The 21337-nt window shown below is 37.3% G+C and overlaps 1 protein-coding gene across 1 annotated transcript in view; it reads left to right on the top strand.

Annotated features, from left to right (window-relative positions):
- Window positions 1-12214: 12214 nt before the first annotated feature.
- The window catches only part of LOC306872575 (VPS10 domain-containing receptor SorCS1-like), a gene marked incomplete at both ends in the record, with an annotated part of 176784 nt that continues 167661 nt past the window's right edge, over window positions 12215-21337 (top strand). The window contains one exon of the mRNA XM_079421187.1: window positions 12215-12886. Within this exon, the coding sequence (XP_079277313.1) occupies window positions 12215-12886 (672 nt within the window). The remainder of the gene's footprint in view (window positions 12887-21337) is intronic.

Here is a 21337-nt window from a genome sequence, read left to right on the forward strand (position 1 = left end):
AAACTCCTTCTTCTGTTAGTGAATCTGGAGTCTTCTAAAAGAGCGCCCGCGTGCACGAGGTTAGTGATTAATAGCATAATAATAGCATAATACACGCCCAAACCAGCTCCATATAAGGGCTTTCCGCAAAGCGGCACTCGTCTAGAGAAAGACAATTATGGCATCGAAACAAAAGACAAAGAAAAATAACTTTAACGATAATGAACGTGAGGTTTTGCTGTCGGAGGTGGAAGCCAGAAAAAAATTGTTATTTAAAAGCAACTGAACAGCCATTCGTCACTCTCAGCAAACATATTTGTGTGCCAGAGTCGGCGCCAGGGCACCTCCATCGGGGGGCATTTAAATTTCTAGGCGGGGGGCACAAATCACGTTTTGTGTGTGTGTGTGTGTGGGGGGGGGGGGGGGGGGGGGGGTGTATTCGTGAAGAGCGTGCAATCTGTGATCGCGTGCAGTTGCTGACGCTCGCTAAAGCGTTAAATTGCTTTCTTATGTGCGCTGTTTTATCGGTACTTTCGCTTTCAAAATCGATCGCGTTCAGCAAGGAGGGGAGAGGATGGAAAGTGGGGAGGCCCACGAGTGCCCCCCTTGGCGCCGGCCCTACTGTGCGCTCTCTAAAGACGCGCTCTCTCCTTAGAGCACGCGCCGCAATGTCTTCAAGCAGTACCAAGTGTGCCATGCCTCCAAACACAAGGTGAGAAACAATAATCACCGTTTATATAAGGATAGATCAGGTGATTTGTTGTTTGGACCTCTAATTATATATATATATATATATATATATATATATATATATATATATATATATATTTATGTAATTGGACCTCTAATTATACTGTATTATCAATTTTAAAGTCTAGTTAGGCTACTTTTCACCCACCCTGTACATAACATATCTAATTATATGTGGGGTTCTTTATACATGCTTATAAGGCCCTGGGCGTATATGATTATTGCGTACGTGTGGTATAAGTTGTTCTTGAATTTTTTCGTACATTTAAAATAAATTTTAGTACGAAAGTTTTTGATGAATCATGATTTATTCGTGAAAACGTCCGTACGCACATTTCACGCAAAAATTTGTGTGCACACATGTTTAGTGAATGAGACCCAATGTCTTTTGAAATTGGTTGTGGACAGTGCTCAAAAAAAAAAAAAAAGAAGTTTGCTAGAGCCTCCAAAATTTCAGTTTAACTCCTAGTGGTTCATTCTTTTGAGTTGAATCTTCTCAAAGAATCATTCAATTCATTTTCATAGTGTTTTTTTTTTTTTGAAGGAATGAAAATACTTGAGAAGGTTGGCTGAGTAAAAATAATCAAAAAAGAAAAGAGTGCAAGGGAAGAACTGCAGATTAAGTGGAGGCTACCAAGAATGCAAACGAGGCGGCGTAAAGCTGCAAACAAAAGGTTTGTACAGACGACATACAGTAAGCCACTTTCTCTTTCATTTTGCTTGCAGTAGCCTATATACTGCTAGCTGCAGTAGAAAATGCGGAGAATGATTGGTAGAGTGGATGGAAAGTGGAAAGTAGGTAGAGTAGCAATCACCATAACCACAGTAGAAGGCAGACGAACTCTCCAGTAAGAGTTATACTAGCAGTCATAAAAAACACAGCGAGTACCACAACGGGCTGACGAGGCCCAACAGGTAGAAAATGTAGGGGCTGTAAGAGATAGAGAAGCAGGGAACAGGAGGTGACGCCACAGGTGCGCTTGCAGTCATCAAGACCACAGGAGGAGAGCGAGTTTGAGTGACAGGCACTGATGCAGGTGTCTCAATGGAAAGAACTGAGCATTTGGGGAAAATAAATACGGCTTTTCTCATGATGGGTAATGGACCTGTAGTCAAAGAAAGGTAAATGGGGTACCACATTTATCAATGATGTAGCAACTGAAGGTGCAGTGGACACAGTGCACTTAGTTGAACTTAGTAGAACAGGTTTGAACAGAATTCTGAATTTTATGGTTATGTAGTAACTTTAGAACTTTTATTTTAATTTAGCTTTTAGGGAATCTATTCTTAAGATTCGATCTTGATATGATATTAATCAAAACGTATAATTTCTAAGGTTTTAACGACTTGTCCAGCAAGTCGTTAAATTCAGTATATCTTTAACAATTTTGTTTACCTTATTCGTGGCCAACGATAAAACAAACCAAATAGTACTTTATCAAAATTCATGAGCATAGGTAATGCGATCTTTGGCAAGTAGTTTAAGACTTGAAAATCACATAGCACCAGACAAAAGATTTCTTAATAAATCAAAGTTTATTTGCTACTCTACAACACTACTAAGCTAAAATAACACAAAAAACACACATTGCAGGCAATGAACTTGAAGGAAACTTAAACTAGCACTCTTTTGCTAGTTACTGAAACCTCACCCTGAGGGTGTTTCAAGCAGATAACTTGTCTATCTTTACTCTTAAAATTACTTCAGTTTCCAGCAGAATTATAAAGAATTGTTTGATTACTTGCTTTTAGTTGAGTTTGACAGCTGAGTGTTTCCACGCGGTCTCCACGGGGTCAGAGGGAACCTCCGACTGATTGGCTGCTGATGTGTCGTCGTCTGACGCGTTTCGAGGAATGCCCTTCGGTGGTTGGTTGGCTTCTTTGTGACGTGATGATGCTCGAAGTTCTTCCTTGAGTTCCTTTCACGTAGCTTCAGACTTTCAAGGGTTTCTTCAGAAGTTTGACTAAGTATTGATAGTTGTTCAATGCTCGGCCAGATGTTAATGGCTGAGAGCGCTTTGGCGTGACTCAATGAGACGAAGCCAAGGTTTTCAAAAAGCGCTCGACCAAGCAGCAAGCACCAGCACACCGCAGTTGGGTGTCTGTCTTTATTGGGCTGATTTCAGTCTGCCCCTTTTTCTGTTTGATCCAATCACAAGTGTTTCTGTAGGGTGGAGCCCTGCACGGCTCAGTTTTCTGTGCGTAAGTCCTTTGCTGATTTATTTCATAAAATGAAGAACATATCCTGGCAGATTCCTATAAGTGTTTTAATCATACATTACGATGAGAAAAGTCAACTTTCATCCACACCAAATTATTGCTGACACAACTAGCTTTCATTCAAAATCAAACACCAAGTATTTTGCATACCCAAAGTACATATATCAATTTTATCTATTACGCGGTTAAGGCATAGATTAAACGATCCCAAATTCTAAATAATCACACCAAGCATGTGAAACTAAACAATAGTGATCGGGAAAAATTAGACATCAAGAGATTACAACAATAACATGGATTCCAATAACACAGCAAGCTTAATTTAATTTCATAAAATACAACCTGAATATATATTGTAAATATATTGTATATATTGCTTTTGAGTATATTGCTTTAATAGCAGCAGCGATTATTATTTGTCCTTTTGTGAACACTTATAAAGGTCCGATTTTCTTTGTTCTGTCAATAAGAAGAAAAGGCGCGTTTCTCTGCTGGGGAGAAACAGGAGGTTATGGGAATGTCACTCCGGATGGCGATCTGGTGATTTTCTTAGCTCGGACGTATGGCAGTATCAGGAGATATCAGGGAGGGTCTGTGCCGGAGCCTTTCCAGATGCCACATGCTTTGTACTGTTGATTATGCGACTTTTATTTATGGTAAACCGGTCAGGAACAACATTGAAGGTTCTGTTCTAAATCCATTTCAGATGTTCCCTCAAATTTATCCTGGGTTTTAGAGGTCTCCTGAGATAAGGAGATTTAGGGCAGGAAATCGGAGAGCCAGTCAAATGCAGATGCTGGGAGTGGAAGTCTTAACTCCTGCTAAGGAATGTGCTGTCTTGAAATTATTGTGTGTGTCTACTAGGCACTACAGTTATGAGTTGTAATTTGAATTGAATTGACCATACAATGTTAAATCAAAGTTTGGAGTTGGGAGTTCAGCAATGCAGCAGATTCACAACAGATGAATTGCACAAAATAAGCACAAACAAATTACTTTTTAAGTACTTTGTCTTATTAGCTTGTGAAAAAGCTGAGCTGAACTGGTTGGGGGATTGCATTTGTGAATACTTCACACTATGTGGATATTTCTCACTATTTTGCCACTGTAAATTATTTTGTACTGTACTAATGCATAAAATTACTATAATATATTTGCAAATATTTAGGTTCACATGCATGATTCTCCAAAAAACGAAAAAACAAAGCTTCAGCCAGTTACTCTTCCTTGAAATGTGTATTTCATATCAGAATGTTTATTTTTGTCTTTTTCTGCATGATTTCCCCCATTGTCATTTTACTCAATACCCCGGGTTGCCAGTTAGTGGAAAGCACAGCGTAGTCATAGAAGCCACCAAACAAACTGTATCAGAGATTGCAGATTCTCCCTGACCTAAAAAGCCTCGGCATCCATAAAAATCTCTTTGACCAGAGAAATATAAAAAATTCAAAAAATCAACTCATCAATTTGCAGCATAAGGCTTGGCGCCTTCCATTGGCAATTGCGCTCATTCCTGTTATGTGTCCTCAATCTGGCATTGAGTCTGAGAGGCTGGGAGAAACAATTCTCTAATATTTTAAATTTGGACTGCAGTCCTCATTTCAACTACTAGCTATCAACATGACCATTAAGTGTTCTTTTGTTACAGTTATAAAATAAGTCAAATTTGAATTACAGTTCTGCATCCTACTTGCTACTAAAAATTCAATTCAGTCATAAATAGCACTCAACCCTGTTGTAGATATACAGGTACACTAGCATTCTTAAACAGACATTTAATCCATGCCTCATTGGGTGGGAAGGAGCCTGCTTTGAGAAAGTGAGAACATTTATGTGATATTGAACCGAAGAGCTCAATAATATGTCATAAAATCTGGAATATATTCAAGGCAGTGATACAGAAAGTCACAAAATAAAATTACTAGGCTCATTTTATTAATACATTTGCTGAGAGCACCTACTTGAGCGTAACTGAAAAAGGAAATCAGTAGAACTTACACTACTGATAGGGAAATCTCATGTGGACAACTTAAGGTAACAAGAAATACCAAACAGATATTTGAATTACATAATGAACATTACCATAGAAGATGTTAAATGGGCCGAAGAGATCTGACGATTCATTTAATTTACCTTTGAGAGGAAAATGCTATATTCTGACAGGAAACCGCCAATGCTCTTTGAGGCAAATACATTTCATTTTGAGATTCTCTCATTGTTGAGTGCTTGAGATGATTTAGGGTTTCAGTGATTGGAAAGCAGTATCTGAGATACTGTTAAACTAATGTAAAAACACCAAATATTGGTTCAGTGACATAATCCTATATCTGTCAGATTGAGTTATTAGATTTTCGAGCCAAGTAACAGACTCCAACAAGAGATTAATGTGAAAAGGGGGGTGAATTAATTCATCTTGCAGAAGTGACTGTTGTATTTGGCTGAAACTCAAACATTTCCCATGTTCTCAAAAAATAATTATTGGAGGTTATGAAGGGTGGTGTAGGTTGGTGCAAAGGAAGCTGAATTACCAGTGGTTTTGATCGGCAGGTGCCACAGTAAATTTGCTGAGACAGGAGCGACTCCAAAGTCCTGCTGGTGAAAGCGGCAAATACGGAGCAGCTGGCATCCTGGCAGGCATCGCTTTTGATATTACAATGAGAACCACATGGGCTGGAGTTGCTGGTGTTATAGGCAGTAACTATATTCAGATGGACTGCAGTAATCATATTGGTCTTCTTCCAAATATAAAAATATTGAGATCAAGCAGTTTACATGGGTTTCTAATTGAACTATTCTGCTTTGCATGTTGCAGAAGCATCATGATTATAAAAATTATTAAAATGCCTGAAAAAATGTGAACGAGTGGTGGCTACAGATATGGCCTGGTAACCAAAATTTTGCATTCCATGAACCATCACCATGCTTAAACCCATGTTTCTCATGAGAAACTATAAGAAGTGTACTTTGTATAGTTGCAAGAGCTAAATGACAGATTAATAAATTAGTAGCTGTATAATAAAAATAGAATAGCTCAGGAGGAGCCATTGTAAACATTTTTTAATTGGGCTAGTGTCATATTTACAATGAGACCAATGTGTTTTTGCAGTCCATGTAAACATAGCCTCTGAAGTAAACAAACGTTCCATGTATCTGATGATGTCAGCTTAGTTAAGTTGTTCATTTGGGGAAATTGGAAGCTTATTTCTGTAAAAGTACTTTTGACTTTTTTTCTGAGAATTGTAAGGTTCTCAAAAGTGCGCGTTATAAACTCGTAAGTTACATTTATCATTTATCCCATAATTCTAACCTTTCCCCTCAAAATTCTGAGTTTAAGTTGTGCATTTCTGTCATTTGACTTTCCATCCTGCAATTAATAATAATAATATTATTATTCGGGAAGTCGTGGCCTAATGGTTAGAGAACTGGACTCGTGATCCAAAGGTTGCGGGTTCGAGTCTCCGGCCGGCAGGAATTGTAGGTGGGGGGAGTGAATGTCCAGCGCTCTCTCCACCCTCAATACCACGACTGAGGTGCCCTTGAGCAAGGCACCAAACTCCCAACTGCTCCCGGGCGCCGCATCATAAATGGCTGCCCACTGCTCCGGGTGTGTGTTCACGGTGTGTGTGTGTTCACTGCTGTGTGTGTGCACGTTGGATGGGTTAAATGCAGAGCACGAATTCCGAGTATGGGTCACCATACTTGGCTGAATGTCACTTCACTTTAATAATAATAAAAGGTAATTGTGACATTTTATTTCATAATTCTGAGTTTTCTTAGAATTTATCATCTATATCTAGCATTTCTGACAATATTTCTTGCAATGTTCTGTAGCAATGTTTATATCTCAGACTGATGACAATTCAATATTATAATAGAAAAGTCTGAATTGTGATATTAAAAAGTCACAATTGCTTTGATTTATTCATTTAATTTTTCATTTATGTATGTATGTATTTCATGGTGGAAATACATTTCCCTGGGAGAAAGATCCTTTGGAGATCTGAGGATAAAAGATGTTTTGTTCCATAAACATAAGCTGTTTGCATTTCGTCTGGCAAACACATACATATGCTGATGCCTGACAGGCTTAAAAATAAAATATATAAAATACAACATTTTATATATACAGTGTCATATTTTAATTATTTTTAATGCAAAATATAAATAGTTTATTTTGTTAATTACAACATGCTCCAAATGCCATTTGCCACTATTTACACCGGGGTGCAAATAGCATCTGCCTTATTTGTAGAATTTTGATTTGATCTTTCCCCACTGATTTAATTGACAAGCATGAACTGAATGGCAAGTAACTGCCCAAAGCATTTAAACGCCCAAATGCATGACCTGATTCTAAACAAAACTTAAATACTAACCTATACCTATAGTGTATGTATCTATGGCGAGACACTGCTATGAAATTTTTATGAATTAAAACAGAGAGTGGGAGAGAGCACAAGTATGGAGAGTCTGAACTCTGTTTAAATATTACACGATGAGATCCAGCTCTGCGATTGCTCCTGACCTTCCCACTGGACCTCTACAGAAAAAGAATAACAAATAATGTGAGGAAATAGCTCCATTAAATGAACGATCTCTTTGGGACAAGAGAACCAAAGGTTTTACTGCACATATAGCTTACCCTTGGGTGGCTGCCTGGTGTGTTCTTCTTCTCTTTTTTTGTGCTTTGTTCTCAGTTTCCTCCTCCTTGTTCTCAGTTTCCTCCAAAGCCTCTGTGAGTCATCTGTTGGATAATTATTGGTCTCTCAACTGTTGCTGCTGCACAAGTCATTGGCAGCCTTGACGAAAACACGTCCTTGCTTTGATAACCAATCAAATACACGAGATCTGTCAATCTTCTACTATGATCTGTGCCTTTTTTGGCTTTCATGATATCTGTGACTGTTCCAGTTATAGCTATCCTTGGCTGTTGCCCTGGGAACATGGATGACAACATGTCAGTCTTTTTGCATGCTGAAACCTGTGCCTAATTTGACATGAAACCAAAACTTGAAGCTTTCACTCCCAGAATTCTGTGCATTTGCACAAACTGCCTGGTAGAACAGAAGAACTTGTTCGGATTGATGACACAGCTCATCTGCTTAAGTGCAAATTTGACAAATACCAGCAGAAGTGTCTGGTTTGCCAGACTGCTTGTCTCAGTCAAACCAGTTGACTGCAAGCTTAAAAAAAAAAAAAACAGAGAGACTCCAACAGATCTGAAACCAGCAGTGACATTCTGCCCTCTGTCCGTTGGATATCTTGTAGGAATCTGAGAGATCTGTTCCAGGAAGTGATGTTATGTGCCAAGAGTTTCTATTCATTTTCACCTGCTCGAAGCTCACAGAACGAGGCATTCAAATCTCCTCATTGGTTCTAACAGATAACCTAGTCGTGTGTTGGGTGGATCACATTTAAATAGCATTGATTTCTGTGACGTGCAGGCAGGATATAAGATGATGGACCATGATGTCTTCTTGAGCACCTATAGAGAGAGAGGGAGAGAGAAAGAGAGAAAGTGATGAGTGTGTTCTCATCTCTGGAGGCCTGTCCATAGCTGTGCTATTAATCCAATACAATATATCTATTTAATACTGTGAGTCTAGGCCTGTCTAGCTGTTAGTCATTTTAATGCTTTTAGAATGACAAGGCGGTGGATTTAACTCACAGAGAGGAAGGGCACATGAACAGACAGAGATGGAGGGTAACATGCACAAACAATTAATATTATACATAATATATTATATACTAAGCGCCTGCTTGTTGATGTGAATTTCAAAATTTTGTCTAAACTTTAAGGCAGGGTTTGAGGTAATTTGGTCTAAAAGTTACATAATTTATTTATATTCAGAATCCTTGAATTTCTCATATTTTGATTCAAAACATGTTTTATCATTTTATATTTTGTTCAAGATGATTAAATAAGTATTTTGGAAGGAGAAAACTGTGAGGGAGAATAGATTTGTTGCAAAGCATGTTTATAGCTTCACATTGAATCCTCAGAGATTCATTTGTGGAATATTCCTGCATTATAACTGTAATAATACTGTGATTATTTTTTATTTAACTCTTAAATGCATACCTCGGGTGTTTAGCGACCAGGGACATCATTCACTACCCTCTCCCTCCTTCAGTTTTTAAAGTTAGACATAAACTTTCTTAGTATTCCTCAATCTATTCATTATAAATATTATAACAAGAAAAAATATATAAAAGAATGTTTGTTTTCAGATTAATCTTTTGTAAAAAGTATATAGGGTCACTAGAGACCCGACTTGTGTAATAGTGTAAGTATATTTTTTCCCCTGCACAACAATATTTATGATAACTTAATACATGCAATTCACCTTTATTCCTCGAGGTGGCACTGTTTCATAGACAATGATGACATGATGATTCACTTATAATTACCGCAGGCATAAAAAGTTTCAAAAGATAACAAAGTATTCTTTATTTTATTCTTCTGCAGTTGTTCTTAAAAGTAGAGGGCATTTTTTGTTGTTGTTGTTTTTTTGTTTTTTGCTGTTGCTGCAGTTAGAGATCCATCTGTGCTGGACATATAGGTCTGGGTCACTTAAGACCCACATATGTAATAATGATTGGCAAACATTCATGAATTTAAGAGTTAAAAATGCCATATGAAAAATGTTTACATATTCAGCTCATGACGACAAATTGTCACTATTGCTCATACAGTATCAGGAATGTTAAATGCACTTTCTGGAGGGCCGCAGTCCTGCAGAGTTTAGCTAAAGAAGGACGTCTTCTTGGGAGATATGATTTTCCATGGTTCTACCATTGGAGAAAGCTTAATGGCCAACCTGGATCATGTGTGCTTTGATAACAATCACATTACAGCCTTGCAGTTGAAGATTAGCTGATAGGCAGTTGATTTATAAATGTATAAGTCATGTTCCCACACAAATAGTTCTGCATATTGAGGCATCTCCCCCATTGATATTCATTCATTCATTCATTTATAATGCGCCAACATATAGCACAACTGTGCTCACGATTCCCCTTTGATTCCTGTCTCGGGGTCCTTTGCTGATCCCGCCCCCATCTCTCCACCCAATGCTGTCTGCCCTCTACTGTCCTATCCAATAAAGGAATAAATGCCTATAAATATAACTTTAAACACTGATCCACGAAACAGCTAAACACTGTTGTATGTCACTTTGTTAACATACATTAAGCACCTATGCACAAACATAGACTGAACACGTAATACACACCGTGTACACACATATTTGCTTTTGTTGTGTAAATGAACAGCCAAGGTGCAATCATCTGGCTGTGATTTTCAAGAACACCTTCTTTAGCTTGTTCGGATGTGTTTGATCAGGGTTAGAGCTAAACTCTGCAGGACATTGGATCTCCAAGACCAGGACACCTCTGGATTATGTAGAGGACCTATACTGTCATATGTATGATTAAAAAAAAAAGAATCAAAAACAAACTTGTTTTAGCATTCAATCAGTTACAAATAAAAAAACAATATTTTTTTTTCGATTGTCATATTTTTAGACCCAACATTTTACCATTTTCCTGGACACTGCATATTTTGCATGCATCATTAATCAAACACACCATCATCAACACAACTCATCAGCTCATTAGTAGAGACTCTAAGACCTGAAATGGGTTTGTCATACAAAGAAGACTTGCAAAGTATGCAGTGTTGGCTCCTGGAACATGCCTGAGAACCACTGTATTAGAAAAAATGAGAAGTAATATTAGATGAGCATGTGTGAGAGAGAGAGATATTACTGCTTTTCTTGGTATTGACATTTGCTACGTAAATCCAAAGTATTCCTTTAATGTGAGTAAGCAAAGTAAGTTGTGAGAGTGAGAAAATGTTTTAATGAGCTGTATTCAGTATAGTATGTGTACCATAAACTTTGTACTAACATTCTTTCTAATTAGTTAGGGAAATATGGGCTGGTAAATTAATCTGTATAGGCTAATGACTCTTTAAAAAATACATTTTAGCCATATTAATAATGGTTTGATGTGGCAGGGTATCTATAGAGCTATAGCTCTCTCCAAGCAGAAGAAAAGAGGGATCAAGAGGGATACTGAGATTATGAGCCAGAAGGCATGAAAGTAGGCATCTACTGCTGCATGGTAGGTCAGGTATGGATTGCTTTCAGCATAACTAGAATTTTACGACAACATATTTAGTTATCTTTGAATACTATTTTTGAGGTCTGCTTTGGAGTTGGCTAGTTCAGTTGTTAGGTTTGTTGTCTTGGAATTGGAGCACAATTCTAGACAGAAAAACCTGATTGATGCGCATCAGATACATTTGCAATTCTCTCATCGATCCAAAGGATGCGGTGGAGAATATGAATTGTCCCGGGACGTGCGTGAACATCAAATTAATGTGGAATTGAAATTTTTAGGTAAATCTTTATATCCGTTTCAAATTATGGGGCGTTTATGAAATCAGATAAATATCTTTATTTTTCAACAACGTTTCATATAACCACAATAGTTCATCAGAACACTAAATAGACGCTCAAGAACAAAAGTATAGTTCGCTTGGGAAGGTAACCATAGCGAAACTTGCACTGGCGCTTTAATTTAACATCTGTGACAGACAGTACATAGATAATATAATGAATAGCCTATTATTCATGACGTAAAGTATATACAACTAAAATGTTTTACTAAAACATATCGACTTCCAATGAAAACGTGTAGTTGTTTGCTAAACATATGCCTCTTGAAAATTGCTTAAATAAATTAATTGAGCAAGTCACTCAATTCGCACACTATTAGTATTCAATCATTCCCACATCCAGGCAAACGTCATAATTGGCTCACGGGCTATTAATATGCGAATTACTATAGTGATAATGTGCATAAGCTCTGAGTAAAATTAATTTTCTCTACGTTTGAAAGTTCCGTCACTGAGAGGCAACGCGGCGATCAAAGGCGCTCAAATTGCGTCCGTATTCTGTTTTATTGCAGAAAGCGTTGTTGGAAAATGTCTGGGTTAATATGAATGTTGTGGCACTGGAAAAAATCGTGTCTTTATGGTCTTGCCCTGCTCTGTAATCCCCCGAGCTCCTCCCCTCAGTGCGTGGAGAGCTTCATTTGATCAAATCCTTCAAGTTGGAGCGCTTCGCTGAATCGCACTTTTCCACAACATCTCAACTGTGGCTGCTTCAACGCGCTGCAACTTGTATGAGGACTTCCTTCCATCAATAACTGATGCTAAAAGAGAGGAAAAGGACAGTGTACCGTGTTGCTATCCGCGATGGAGAGAGGAATCTTATATTGCCGGGTAAATGCTTTCTGCACCCTGCTTTTGGTCTTGTTCGCTTGGGTTCCGGTGACCAAAACAGTGATAACTTGCAGGTCATGTCACCTGCTGGATAAGTGGAGTGGTCGGGAATTATTGGCGAGGATGGACAGTGGTGTCGATTTTCGTAAAGTTGGTGATAAAAATGGATACGGGTCAAGGGCGCTGTTTAATTCGGATGGTGCTGAAACTGGTCAACCCGACTGCGGCGCAACCGACAACTGCGAACACGCTCACTCTGTGCGTAAAAGGAATACGGTCCGATTCCGCTCGGAGAAAATGCCAGCCGATGATAAATGGAAGTCGTTGCGCAGTAATGACAAAGTTTATAACCTCAAACGTCCATGTTCACAAGGTTCAGCCCCTGGAGAGCCCCATCACGGAGTGCGTAGAAGCACCCAAGGACCTGGCTCGCCCCCAAGTGCGCACTTGCCGCCGGGTTTTGGCAACAGCACCTCGCAGGCTGCGCGCAGAGTCCCCCGCTCTGACCTGAGATGGAACAGGGAAGAGCGGAGAACGGCCACATCGCGACAGGAGGAGCTGAAACTTACCAGCTCTACCTTTGCGCTGACAGGGGATTCCGCTCACAACCAAGCCATGGTGCACTGGTCCGGCCAAAACAGCAGCGTAAGTGAAAAATAAAAAAACACGCAGTTAATTTGCTAAAGCTGTAAACCCCTGTTGAGAATTGTCGAAGCACTATCCCACATTCTGATCTAAATGAGTGTCCGAAGGTGCGTGCGTGTGTGTGTAAAGGCTGTGTGTGAGATATTTGTTGCGCACAGAGACGAACAAATGTCCATTGTTGATGTCCAAGTGATTGCTTCATATGCGTTTCACGCCAGTTTTTTTATTTGTTACACTGGCTTGGTCTTTCATTAACCTTGGCAAAATGAAGTGCACTTTCCTGTGCAACACGTTTCCTACTTATGATTGTTTGTGATGTTGGCTCACCAGCTACTCACGCCTTTGAATGTTACCCGTCTGAAACAAAACATAAAAAAAAATACTCTTTACACTTGGCCAGAATGGTGTGCTTGCTGGTTTTAGAGGGATTTTGGTAGCGTTTAAGCTGGTCAGGCTGGGGGACCTGCTTGCCAAAAAATCAGCTAAACACCAGCTTGGCCAAGCTATGAGACCATCTCAAACCAGCTAAGACAGCACAGCAGGGATATTTTTTAGGTGATGCATAGGTCTTGTTTGTTACCTGAAATACTTTAGCAGAGATTTTGTGAGAATAACTAAATGAAACCCATTTCATACAGAGCAACAATGAGTTGTAATCACATTTTATACATATTGCACTCTGATTTCTGGTGGTTATTTAACCAATTTAATCTCAAATTATCAGATTTCTAAACTCATGCATTTTACTATTTGTATGGCCCCATGATATGTTATTAATAAGACCTATTAGAAATTTGGAAACATAATTTAACACCATTTTTAAGCAATTCTGCACAACAACTAAATAATGCATTTTTATTTATTTGAAGTCAGCAATTTTATGTAATAATAATTTAATTTTATGTTTACATGTCGTTTGAGCATGAGGCAGAACTGTAGTATGTAAAGTGCCTGTTATTGATTATTATTAATAATATACTGATAACTCTTTTAAATACTAAATTTTAATAACAAATTTAACTGGCTCCAATAAAATGTGTTAATTGCTCTACAATACATTTAACTTACTAATCCATTATAATATTAAGTCTTTCTTTCTTTCTTTCTTTCTTTCTTTCTTTCTTTCTTTCTTTCTTTCTTTCTTTGTGTATTGTGATAATTTACTAATGACTACTTTGCAATGAGCTATAATGAGCATTTCCCACAATTCTCCTGTGCAACATTTCACATCAGAGCAACTACATTTCAGATGTAATTTCTCATCCCCATTATATTCTCCCTCCCTCGCTTGTCAGAGCAGATGTTTTCTTGCCTTCAGGCAAAATCTGAGGGCATTTTCTAATTTAAACACTGTACTCACTAACACAACACATTTATTAGTGAGATGACAGTCAACCAGTGACAACTTTCAGGACGGATACGGGGAGGTGGTAACCTCAGGGGAATGAACTTCAGTATGTCCCACCAGCAGAACTCAATCATTTTGGCTCAGAGCTGCTGCCATTATCATATCCGTTAATTGAATTTTCCTGGAGTTGTGCTGTATGAATAGCATATTCAGTAGCTTCAATATATATGGTATTTTTCATTCTCAGTAGGTATACAGGGAAACTTAACAATGGGCAAAGTAAAAAGACGACTTTCATTAAGTATTCAGTGTCATTGCAGTATAAGGAATAATTGAGTAGGCCAGAAGTTTCTTTCCTTAGGTACTTTATGAATAAAGAAACAGCTATAGTTTATAATGATTTTTTATTATGCAAATGGAAATGAGGATTAATGTTGGCTGTCTGTATATCACAGAGCCCAGAGTTGATAATGCTATGGGTTTTGGCTTGTGCATGTTTGTAAGTTGGTGAGCGCTAGCATTTGTTATTGTATTGTTGAACTATGAGCATGTTAATGTGTTTATGCATATTAATGTGTAGTGGTGATTGCTTATAAGACTCTATATTATAGGTTTGCAGCTTATAACAACAACATATATTTAATGTATTTGAAAATGTTTTTGAAAAACAGAGAGACAAATAGTATTGTTAGGTTAAAGCCATCTGATATTCAATCACTGGAGTTACTTTGCCTGAAGAAGTTCCTGTCAGCCAGCAGAAGGAGAGAATCAAACTTTTTTTGTTGCCAATTAGTAAGAAGTTAGTCACCAAAAGTTCCCGAGAACCCTGTAAAATATGCATCCAGCACCAGTTCTCATACATGACACAGTCTTACGCTAATGCTGTTAACTCGCTCAAATCTATTTCTGGCTTCTTTAGAGCAGCTCATGTAAGGGAAGGAGCAATATATCTGATCTTATAACACTATGCTACCAACTGACTCCTAAAAATGCAATTAATTGGACGGTAAAAACATATTGTGCAGTCAACACTATGTCTTTGATTCAAGCCTAAACAGCATGATGGTTTGCTAGATGTGGGAAAAAAACATGACTAGTTCTGAGTTGTTTCAAATTCCTGTGGTATACTTCTGTAAGTGCTTATCTGATATATGAAACATTTATCTTCCCTCATGTTGTATTGGATAACTATTTGCCATTCTTTTTATTTGCACAGCGCCTTTCACAATACATATTGCTCTAGTGCAGCTTTACAATGAATAGTGCCTTGCAAACCTGTTTGATTAATGCTTTATTTCCAAACTGAGTGATATTGAGGTCGTATTTCTTTTTATTGAGTAATAAACCCTATATGTTTGATTCTTTGAAAGGCACATAAACTCACATCAACTGTAAAGCCAAGACAAATGTATTCCCCCACAAAACCATCTTGCTTTTTGATGTCCTTTCTTGACCTCTAACACAAATAATGCACAAACTTGTTAAAACATATTTGGATTTTGGAAACATTAGACTGCAATAGCTATTTTATATTTCAAAGACAGAGTGAGAAAGAGAGAAACAGCAAAAACAATAAAAACAAAAAGTCATATCCTGTGCATGAGTTTGTGGGTGGACAGCTGAAGAGCAAGCATTTTTATTTTTTCTGATATGAACGGTAGCTCTGCCATGAAGTATATGGCGAGCAATGTAAATGAAGACAAATAACACTGAAAATGCCTTTGCTAGACAAAAACGAACAGCCACCACAAACATTTTACCCTTCGAGATAATTTTGCCTGTTGAAACAAATAACTCTCCAGTGTAACCACATTCCAAACATTCACTACCAGGTCATTTATTTAACTTAAAAAATGAATAGCGCCCCACTGGAAATGGCAAACTCATAGCAAAATGGCACAATGACTTATTGCTAGCATTACAAACCAGTTGCAGCTCAAGCTAATAATTCAGTTAAAGTCAACATGAAAACAGAACTGGCCATATTACTTTCTTTATACGTTTTCCTGGTCATAATGTAAATGATTTATCGATAAATGCAATTCCAAAGAAAAGCTCTCATTGTTTGCCGTTTTTTGTGTTGACTTATACAATAAGTACAATATCGTAAACACACAATCATGTTTTTTTTTAAAGAGACAGTCAAATGAGGATTTTAGTAAAGCTCACACAAATACTCCCACCTAAAGGCATTGTTAACCAAAAATGATTCAGACACTCTTTGGTGCGGCAACAATTCATATCTACCTGTTGCATGACAATACCTGGCAGATTATTTCTTAGTCCATTCCTTCGGTCCTATTTGAGCTGTCTTTCTCTCGCACTCTCAAATCCACTAATTAATCTGTGAATAATGGCAGCTCCAGCAGGGGTTTCTGTAGGGAGCAAGCATGGCTGTTAGAGTGTGAAATTTCATAAAGCAAGTGTAATCTGAAGATAATGAGATAAAATTAGATGCAGGCGTTGCCGTATTATTGTTTACTTTTAAGATGCAGGATTTTCTTACTGGTCATTCCCTCAATATATGTTCTGATCCAGCAAGCCTGCATTTTTATTTTCTCTCAAGTGTCACAGTAATGTTTTTGTTCTCAAAATGTCATAATAGAAAGACAAAATCACTAGTGGCATATATACACCTCTTGTAGGATTCGTGTTTGACTTAAAAGCGCCAATTCAAAGCGCTGCTTCTCAAGTTTACATTGATTGCCAAATTCATCTTTGTTGCTCTAAGGTAAACATCAAATATAGAAACTTTAAATGAAAATATTTTCTTCAGTATTGAACTATTTAAACTGCCTGTAAACATTGTGCTTTGCACTGAAGGTGATTTTGACGTGTTTTTGTTCAAAATATCTATTGAAGAAAGAAAAAATATTATGTATGTGGAAACTTTTGCATTATGACTTACAAGAATCAGTGATGTTTTTATGTATTTTTTATTAATTGAAATCAGCATAAAAAAAAAAAAACTTGTAGAAATTTAAGATTTTTAGGAATACTAATCTAGAATCTCTTTGTTTGCTTAGTATGATATAGTAAAAGGTTAATTCCTTTTAGTGATTAGGCTGTGATTATAGAGTAAGTGTTTGTAGTTAGACTTTTTAAATCATATATATATATATATATATATATATATATATATATATGCCTACAAAACCACCACTGGCTCTGCACCCCTATACCTAAATTCAGTATTTCAGATCTATGTGCCTCTAGAAGCTTGTGTTCTGCAAGGGAACGATGCATTATTGTTCCATCCCAAACATGGTACTACACACACACACACATAGATAGATAGATAGATAGATAGATAGATAGATAGATAGATAGATAGATAGATAGATAGATAGATAGAGAGAGATATATGAAAAGTAAAGTTAGTGCCATTATGACCAATTAGAGCAAGCGTACAAAGTAATCTGTTTGGTAGCATGCGTCAATGCATCTTGCTAATTTTTCTTCTATTTTTAAGACAGTTTCCTCCCTCATTCTTCTTTTTCTAGATTCTGTAATGTAGTATTTTTGTTTTTTAATGCAAATTAAATGCAGTAGAACAAATATTTCCATGATGAACAAATCCAATTTAAATAATATATTACATTTTTAAATTTACAGTGAAAGTTAGTAGTAATGAGAGTAATGTTCATGTTCTTCCTTCCTTCCCTCCTTCCTTCCTTCTTTTCCTCCTATTATTCCTTTCATGTTTTTTTTTTTTTTTTTTGGTAAAATATGTTCTTGACAGATTTTGTGAGACTTCATCCCGTGTTTAGTTCTGATTGACATTGTGGCAAGAGATTTTGCTTTCGGTTGTAAATGATTGCAGGCTGAAGAACAAGTTATGAGATCTCAGACTTAATTTCTTGTCCAGCCCCATGTTTCACATATAGTCAAGCTGCAATATATTTTTGATGTATTAACTTCAATTTCAGTTCAACACAAGTGTATGTCAGGCTCAAGGTAACATAACCTGTTCTGTAGTCACGATCATATTTTGCTCCATGACTCATAAAGACCAAGACACACACACACACACACACACACACACACATACTCACTCACTATTCTACCACAGTCTTGAATGTGAAACATGCCGAAATATGACCCAGTGTTGTTGTGTATGTGCATGTCAGAAAAACTCTAGCACATGTCAAAAAATCTCTCGGAGTGAGATAATTTGTATCTTCTAATAAGGATCAGTATATAAGGGAAATGTAACCAATAAGTTTGCTGCAATATTGCTGTATTTCATGGTAAAGAAGACAGCAAGCCAAATGTAGGTGTTAAAGAGTGATCATCTCAAAATGTTAATTAACAGAATGAGTGTTGACTTCGCTCTGAGTGGAGAGAGAATGACAACGAGAGAAACACATCCAACAGAATGAGAGATAAACAGGAGTGACATATCACTGTGCGGAGAGAACACACAGAAGTATTTTTCTCCCAGCATGCATTTCATTCTTTTTGACAGGGGGTGAGCAGTACTTAAAGCTAGCCAGGGGTTTCTATGTCCCAGAATGCAGTGGGAAACACCCATCCCAGCCATAGGCGGCCTGCTCTGTGGCACAAATTGAATTCCGAGCAATCTGTATAGCCCACAGGAACAGAAGTGAAAAAGCCAAAGAAAACAATTTTTTCAGTAGAAGCGAATCATGCTGAAAGATGAGATGACGGATTGCGATAATTGTGCGAGTTAGCCGTTGCATGCTGGAGAATGGCGTGGCTAAACTTCACAAATCTACTGAGATTACAACATCTGAATAAAGCCATTATTGCGCTTGCCTCACACACTGCCAGCGATTATTACCTCTCTTCTCCTCTCGAGAGAAAAGCAATTTGGTGATATTGACATCTGTGTTGTGATTTACTTCAGACTAAATGGCAGTTAAGGGATTAATCCACGTAAATGTCTGGTAATAAACCAGCTAGTATGAAGAATGTTATATAGAATAATTCTCTAGTTGAAAGGTTCGATCAAATGCTCCAATAAGTGACACTGGGCAATTAACGTCCCTAAAATATATAGTTAATGCTTTCTTTATGTGAAATTGAACAGCAGAACTTTTTCAGAAGAAAATGTGAGTGGTAGAAAACTTGGCATCACAATGCTGGGGTGTTCTGTTCGGTTGCCAGGTTGTATATCATAATGCAGTTTGTTGCTGGTGCGTTTTGGGTGGTTATGTCGTTGTTAACGAGTTCTTCATGGTGTTTAATGGGTTTTCATGAAGTTGTAGGGTGTTCTAGGTGGTTGCATGGGTGGTTGTGAACAAACTTTAATCTCTTAACTGTCACTCCCTGTTTTGAACATGCATGTGAAAATGCATTATGCACTAACGAACAGTATGTGGTATATGTTAAATGGTATGAACTTAAGGTTGGTCTCTTTTTAAAGAAGACAATCATTTATCAATCAATTATTACGTTAGCATTTCAAAAACAAAAAAGAAAAAAAAGAGGTTATAGAAGATTGTCTACTGTAAATAAAATGTATTGGGATATTTAATTTTATGTAAAATAGTGCTGTCAATCGATTATAAAATTTAATCGCGTTAATCACAGTCATGGACTGTGATTAATCATGATTAATTACAAATTTAAAATACTAGGATTTACCTGTAAATCCCAACCCAACTATTATCAGAAGTATTTCTAAATAAATACAACAAAACATTTTCTTGCGACCTTACATGAAGTATTATGATAAAATGCATTATGAAGAAGAATTGGACCTGTTCTGCAGGTGCATTATAGCTAACATTAGCATCATGCTACATGAGACAATTTATGAGATTAATAGTGCACTTTTTACTCAGAACTCACTTTAAACCACCAACGAGTGTTTGTAATAACTTCCCTTTGCGATCACATGTGTACACACATACACTTTGGGCGGCCGCTGTTCATTATAAAAGTAGCCCAAAAAAACGCAACCCGCGGCTCTGCAATTTTTCCCGCAACTGTATTTTCAAAGTAGCCCAATTGTGCGGGAAAACCGCGACCCTGGAAACACTGGTTCACTGTACCCTTATCATATCTCTTGTGCACTGTCGCTCTCTCTCTCTCTCTCTCTCGGACACACTCACTCTCTCTCTCTCTCTCTCTCTCTCTCGGACTTGCTCTCTCTCTCCGCGTTCACTTCACTTTTGTTTAGTCCGGCGCCTCATAATCACACAATCCCTGCATCCCAATGTGCATACTGTACACCCAATCTGCCCTAAATAGTGTTGGAAATTACTAATATCACATAGAATTTAGGATGGATAGTGTGCACATTGGGATGCAGGCTTCTGCGCTGCGATGACGGCAAGAAGTTGGGGTCAAACCATATCAAACGATTAATTTGCGTAAAAAAAATATTAACACGTTAAAATTTTTAGATTAATCGCATGCGTTAACGTTGACAGGCCCAATGTAAAATAAATATTTTGTAATCTAAAATTGCTATAAAATCAAAGTCATATGTCTAAATATGTTATGCTCCAAATTTGAAGCTGATTTTACAAAAGTTGAGGTTCCTGTGAGATTTTGTTAGGCGCTATACCAAAAATAGCCACCATGTGACACCCACTCTTCACTGAATTTTAAAATACATTTTTATTTTATTTTCATACTTACATCTCAAAATAATCACCAAATATAGAAGCTTTTCAACAATATACATTTTGTCAAGATCATAAAATGTTTTGATTATAAAATATTGTAGTCAATTTTGTAATATGAGACTTGGCACCGCCCACAAGGGGGAGGAGCTTGCTAAGAGGATTTAAAGTACCACTTACATGACCAAACAATCTCCGATTTCAAAACGGGATGAGTGCTTAAGCTTTTGAATGATATCTAATTTACAATGATTACGAAATTATGTGATGGGGAAAAAAAGTCAATAAAAAAAGAGTGCCATGACAGTTAAAATATATGTTACATTTTATTACTTTTATTAATTGTTCACTAGAATAAAGCAATGTATAGGGTTCTAAAACAAAATTATATATTTGAAAGAGAAAGAAAAAGTGGAAAAATATACTGATATTGATATACATTTGGGTATGTGTGGGTATTACGGTGGGATGGGGTGTGAGATACAGTTTGAGGGAATCAACATGGTT

This window comes from Barbus barbus (genome assembly GCF_936440315.1).
Source record: "Barbus barbus genome assembly, chromosome: 7".
Classification (NCBI taxonomy): Eukaryota; Metazoa; Chordata; class Actinopteri; order Cypriniformes; family Cyprinidae; genus Barbus; species Barbus barbus.